The following is a 6,647-nucleotide window of genomic DNA, read 5'->3' as shown; positions in this document are numbered from 1 at the left end:
GGTCAGGGAGTAGAACTGCGTCGGGACTTGCGAGGCCGGGAAGGCTATCAGATGAGTACCGTTCAAAGGAAAGGAAGAGGGTAACGGCGATTGGGAGAATTCCCTCTGCGACTCCCTGTCCGATTGCTCGGTGTACGAGGTGTAAGAGATCACGGCACGTTGCGGTTGTGCGTCGCTGCTGGTGCCATGACTCGCAAAACTGTCCGGTGTGTCCGGCGTCACCGAGATGACGGGCGGTAGCGATCGGACCGGGGAGGCAGTTAGCGGCGTTTGGGAGATACCTAAAGGCGAGGAAGACCTGGACCTCGATTTTCGTACTTTGCGTTCGCCAATATCGGGCGACGTCTGTATCAGCTTCTGTTCCAAGGCCGCGAACTCTGGTGGCGGCGATGATTTCGATTCGACGGACTCGCTGCCACTCTCGGACACGCGATCCGGGGACAGCCTCGACTCCTTGCTCTCTTCCGTGGGTTCCACAGCCGGAGACGGGGGAAGGGAAGCGCGGGACTCCTCGATGGAGCGTTTCCTGCCGCCCCCTGGGCTCAGGGGGTTTCTTTCTGTATCTAGAATTTGTAAGGACTTATCTTGAGTCTGAACGGTGGATATTAGACATGTGCTTGTATCTTTGTCGCTCGGTTCTACAGGCGTGTTTTCTAGTGTTCGTGTCGTCTCTCTGTCTTCTACGACCGTTAGTGTGTGTGTCGGTATATCCTTTGCTTCGGCTACTTTACTCTTAACAACCTTTTGCTCCTCCTTCTCCTCGCCCGCCGGTTTCTCGTCTTCCCGACTCGGCTTCTTCTCCTCTTGCCTCTCTGCAACGGGAATGTCTGTCTTCTTTTCTATCTCCAATAACTTGCTCTCTTCTCTCTGAATCTCTTGCACCCTAGCCACTGTCTCCAGGTGACTCCTGATGGCCATCAGTTCTCTGATGATGGAAGGCGACAGGCTCTCTTCCATACCAGCTCCCATGCTTTTCAACTCGGACGCGGTGATCACTAACGCGTCTACCTCGGACGCGACGATCTTCCCCGCATCGATCTGGGAAACGCTCAGACGATCCACTCTCAGATCTCCCACTTCCAAATTGCTGATTCTCACAGGCTCGTCCGAGAGTAGCGCGGATCGTATGGCTTTTAAATGCGAATCCTCGTCGCGCTCTTGGAGATGAGGCGCCGACAGATGTCTGTCCTCAAACACCTCCATCTCCCTGGCCGGTGACGGAGACTTTAAGGAAACAGTATCGTACGCGGGCTGTTCCTCTTTGCGTAGCCTTTGGGACATCGGCAGCGGTGGTACCGGGGGTGTGCTCATGCTCGAAGGACTCGGTATCCTCTCTGTGGAGACCATGATCTGTGAACCGGACATAGACGGTGCCACGACTAATTTCGCCTGAGTCACTTCTTCCTCTATCACCATATCGTCTGGTAAAGGATCCGTCTGCGTGGCAGTCGTCGTTTCCGTGACCAGTTCCTGCGTCGTCTCGCGAGTGGACCGTTCCTGAGACTGATCCTTCCTGATCCTCGGGGGTCTGGGTGGCGCCGGCAATGGACGTCCCTGCATTTTGCTCAAAACCTCGTTGCTACGGAGATCTTTATGTTCTCCGTCGGAGTCGACGTCCACGTATGGCAACGATTCGGCTGCTATCAAAGTGCTGTCGTAAGTGTCAGTTAGTATACTGATGTCTTTGGCTTTCGCCGGGCCGAGAGTGCTGTAGGCTCTCTGAGGACGTTTAGGCGGAACCGATCTGGGTGCAGTAGCGAACTTGTCCCTCTTCCTTCTCGGAGGCGGAGGCCTCGGCGGCTTTTCTCGTTTCTCGATGATAGCGTAACCGGATAAATCTCTCTCGAGGTCCACGTCGTCCCGTGGGATGTCTTCTTCTACGTAGCCAGCTTCCGGTAACGACTCCGCACCGTGGGACGTTCTATCCTCGTCCTGGGCCACGGAAGTGCCTCTGGATCTAGACCTCCTCTTCGGTGGAACCGGTGGCGGTACCATCTCTTCTTCTCGAAGCCTCGTAGCCAATTTCTGGATGTTCTCCTCGCTCGTCGCAATGATCTCCTCGGCGGTGTATACTTCCTGATCCTCCAGTTGGTTAATCGACGTCGCTGGAGGCAAGGGAAGTGGTTTTTCTGGGGCGGAACCCGTCCACTCGGTATGCCCGTTACAAATCGGGATCTCGCCGTTTCTTCTTTCCGGCTCCTTGCGCAATCGCTTGCGGCGAGTAGGTGCAACGGGTGGCGTCGACTCCGCTTGAATTTCCGCTGGAATTTGTAACTGGCTGCGCTGCAAGGATCTTGACTTTCTACGCGCTGGTTTTACTACTACAATGTCGTCCAACGGTTCCACCGCGAGTTCCGCGGGCTCTCCCTCCGTTTGATAAACCACCCTGTGCCTGGAGTCGCTCCTGGTTCGTTCGCGGAACTGCTCGTCCATCGACTCGCTCCTACGAGCTCTGTTCGGTCTGACAGGCGGAACAACGTCGTATGATTCTATCGAAACTTCTCGTTGATTCTTCCTCCGCGATCGTTTCCTCATCGGACGCTGCGGAGGAATCGGGACCATCTCCTCGTCCGCCAGCACGTTCCCTTCCGGTCTCAGACCGTCTCTGACTTCGCTCGTTAAATATTTGTCAAGGTTCATATCGTCGTGACTGAGTCCGGCTCGGACGAAGAACTCGTCCGAGTCTATCTCTTCTATTACTCCGCGACGACGTCGGTCACAGGAGCTGGTACTCGACTGCTGCTGCTCCCTGTCCGATTGAGCAGACGAGGGGTCCCGTTCTTCGTCTTCTTCCATTTCTTCCTCGTATTCCTCTTCTTCAGAAGGAGTTTTATGCACTCCGTATCTCCTAGGGTCTACCGTCGCGAACGTTCCTTCGTATCTCTCCTCCTGTCTGCTACGCAGCACCGCTTCTAAGGACCTGGACCTCGGGATGGGTCTGAAACCGCCTCCAGGTATCTCTTCGTCCTCTTTCCATTCTTCCATCTCTTCTTCTCTGACCTTCCCAGATCGGTACAACTTAGGATCCGATTCTCTTTCGTAAGATTCCTCCTCGGTCCTCGAAGCCTCTGACGTAGGATGCTGTTGTCTGTCAGACGTCTCCGGGGACTCCTGTTCGTAATCCATGTACTGGACCTCCTCCTCCTCCTGCAGTCTGTGCTTCTCTTCCCATGGTATACGGATCTGTTCCCCTCCCGTCATAGACAATCTGGGCTCTTCCATGGAAGGATGACGCCAGGGTTTGCTCCTCTCCACCGCAGCTTCTCCATCCGACTGGTCCTCGAAGCCGGAGGTCGCCTCAAACCTCTCCGCCCACGACTGCCTCCTCTTCCTAGCTCTAGGGAACGTGGAGCTCTCCGCGGACTCCGCCCTCGAGTCCTTCGGCGTGGAGGTCGCGTACTCGCCACTGCTCTTCGACTTCTTATCGAATATCCGGGGATAAGTGGAGAAGTCGAAAATGTTCCTCTTAGATCCGACATTCGACTCGGTGGATCGTTGATCGTGGCTGGGAGATTTCTTCGCGCGAGTCAAAGCGTTCGGCAGGCGAATGTTCGGTCTTTTGATGTTGAACTTCGACTTGTCCGGAAGGTGGAACTTGGCCTTCTCGAAACTGAACTTTGGCCGTTCCGGCAAATGAAATTTAGATCGATCGGGCATGGACAACCGACCCGGCAAACTGAATCGCGGCCGATTGTCAGAGAACGACGATCGTATCCTGTCCATTCGACTGGGCCTCTTCTCGGTCCTGGACCTGTCCGACCTGCTGCCGCTGCTCGCCGGCCTGGCCTTCTCCTGCTTCTGCCGTTCCGCGAACGCGAACGTCGGTCTTTGGATGTTCCTCAAACGCGTACGCAGCTTGCCGGCCTGTGTCTTGATGCGCTGCGGCAGGCCCCGGGCACCGCGGCGCAGCGGAAGCTCCTCCAATGCCAACGAGTCTACCTGAAATAAAAATATCAGCACATCTGACCATCAGGATCCTCTGACGAGACTGCGAGACGCAAATGGACGCGAACGTGTGTAGCGTAGCTGGGATGCTTCGAATTTATTCAGAGATCGACGATCGATTGTTTTTTTATTTGTTCACTGATGTAATCGCTTCTCCCTTTTGTGCGCAGAAGGCGCGTCACGAGCGGATTGACGAAACGCGCTGGATGGAAAGGAGATCGCCGAGATCGTTTTGGGAGACGGTATGCACGGCTGGAATTAGTATTGTGAATGAAAATCAACCAAAGAGAGGTGCGAACTTGATTTAATTTATAGCTAGCATTTTTTTCCTCTACGGTTCTATAAGCGTGAGAAAGAAATCTCATAGTTTAATTCTGCTTGTTTTTTAATGGGTAAATCGTCGAGAAACGCGCCTGCAGCTCGTCGAACGCGTGGCGGCCCGAAATAGATTATCCATCGTCAATTATTATTTTTTCACCGGCCAGAGCTTCTAACGTCTTACATAACTAAACAGATAGAGTCGGTCGATGATGTATCTTTTCGTTCTCGAACCAACGTTTTAAAAAGTTCTCCGCTACTGAAGATGATTCGCGGACTGTCGATTTTAATGCAAAAATAATAAACGTTGCGTGCGTCAGTCGATTATACAATTGAATTATTGACTGATTGAATGATTGAAAAATTGAATAATCGAAATTGAAACTAGTGCAAGGAACAAATGTTAGAAAATGCTGTCCCATGGATTGTGCAACGAATGGGAGAGTCAGAGTTCTCTGGAACGTTTGCGACGCGATTGCACAATGCTCGGACAGTGACACGTTGACTCCATTGCTTTTTATACTCGCGCCCCGCTAAATATAAGTACGGTGACCAATAAACGCCGACGTTCTGTTCCTTTTGAGAAACTCTGATTCTGGTCTGAGACTGTCGAGTCACTTCCTCGAGAAAAAGAAGACCTAAACACTCGGGAGACTAATTGTCACTTGAACAACGTTCACGAATTTATTTCAGATCAGACAAAGCGACTGTGGTGATCGATAGATAAATTTATCTGTCTATTTCCATAGCAGACTGTGTCTGCGAGTAAAGTTGAAATTTCATTTACAATTTTCGTTACATAAAATAGAACTAACTTTTGGAGGATCTATTCTGATCTCCCTTATTCTGCAAACTTTCGTAATGCTTTCTATTTATAATAATTCTAAACAAGTCTTCAAACTGAATTTTTCTCAGAAATTATTAACTTTATTATGTTTCTGTTTCGTCAATCATCCTGTATATTATAATAAAAAAATCTGCCTTTATCTCGTGGATTTTTAATGAAACTGACCTGACTAGTGTTGACCTCGCCGTCGGTTCTGGACTCAGTACCGGGCGTAGGTGCGCTGAGGAACCGCTCCTCGAGCCGGTCTTGCAGTTGCTGCGGGCTCTCCAGCTCCTCGGATGTGTCCCCGGTTTCGCCGAGCTCGCGACCCTCCATCATGGTGTCCTCGATCTTCCCGTCCAAGGGAATCGACACATCGCCGGCGCGCGTCAGCTCCGGCGGTAGCCTCGACCGGTCGTCGATGCTGTCGTCGCTGTCAACGACGGGCACCATATCCGTGTCGGTGATCTGGACGACCGGCGCCGTGGCCGGTTTCGGCAACGGCGACGGCGGCCCGATCGGTTCGTACTCGTGCTCGCTGTTGTAAAAAGTCACTCGTTTTCTTCTCGTTCTGACCGCCATCATCTCCACGGGTCAGTGCAAGAAGCTGGTTACTGGTTTTGATTCTGTTAGATTTTAGTATTGTCGTTCGAGCTTCGTTAAACGGTTAGTCGTTGGAATTTGTTATTGTTGGTCGATGAATCTTGCCAGGCAAACGGGATCAGGATCGACAAACTCGAGTTCGTTCTCTTGATTCGCTTCGTTCACAGCCGAGTTCTTAAACGTTATTCAACTTCACAGCTGTCTTTGTATTTGATTAATCAACGAGGTTTCTACACAATTACAATAATCGTTACGTTTGTACTGTTAGTATGATTACTGTTATTTATTATAGTCAGTCTTATTAATTGAGCACAACGGGGCTGCCCAGACTGCGCTCGTTCCACTGGGACGGTACGTCGCAGTAGAAGAGGTATGCATTGGTCGGACAGCCTTCCAGCAGCGAAGTGTCAGCCAGCATGCCTTCGATCACAGATTCGTTTCTACGTTATTCTCATTCATTCGGAAGAACGTTTCTCTTATTTTTTAGGCACGGTTTCCGTCGTGGGCGGCATTACTGTGAGAGCATTAAACAAGGATTAAATACGTCAAACGTAGATGGATCTTTCAACAAACATGCACGATGCTTTTTAATTAATTTAGTAGAAGTATTGTCATAATGCGTGTGCGTTCAGCGGAATCAAGTGATTTCTAACTAAATGCTCAGTCATGATTTCTTGATAAATCTAGTGAAACAGAGGGAGGAATGAAATCACATGTTGAGTAACCGTTGGTTCCGCTGGACGCATCCAATTCAAGAGATCAGTCGATCGTCAACAACGATTGAACTACTACTAAAAATTTTTACATCGAAATATACGATTACAATGCTATTTTGTTAATGTTTATTTAAGGATGTATTGGCTATACAGTCAATCCCAAAAGTTTATGTACCTTAGAAAAACGCATTTCCTATAATTAAAAATAGTGCATTCTTCTTCTAATTTCGATATTTAAT

General features: G+C 50.4%; 1 protein-coding gene across 3 annotated transcripts in view; it reads right to left on the bottom strand.

Annotated features, from left to right (window-relative positions):
• Positions 1-6,647, bottom strand: part of LOC108626677 (titin homolog) — a 13,363-nt gene that overhangs the window by 3,857 nt on the left and 2,859 nt on the right. The window contains exons 2-3 of one of the 3 annotated variants that reach the window (XM_026815013.1): positions 5,276-5,627; positions 28-3,939 (exon numbers count right to left, since the gene is read on the bottom strand). In XM_026815013.1, coding sequence (XP_026670814.1) covers positions 28-3,939; positions 5,276-5,627 — 4,264 coding nt within the window. Of the gene's footprint in view, positions 1-27; positions 3,940-5,275; positions 6,207-6,647 lie in introns of all 3 variants that reach the window. The other 2 variants (XM_026815014.1, XM_026815015.1) reach the window with 2 other exon arrangements.

Source organism: Ceratina calcarata, unplaced genomic scaffold, assembly GCF_001652005.2.
Source record: "Ceratina calcarata isolate Rehan_Ccalc_2016 unplaced genomic scaffold, ASM165200v1 scaffold426, whole genome shotgun sequence".
Taxonomy (NCBI): domain Eukaryota; kingdom Metazoa; phylum Arthropoda; class Insecta; order Hymenoptera; family Apidae; genus Ceratina; species Ceratina calcarata.
The sequence above is the reverse complement of the archived record's forward strand: the minus strand, read 5'-3'. Positions and strand labels throughout refer to the sequence as shown.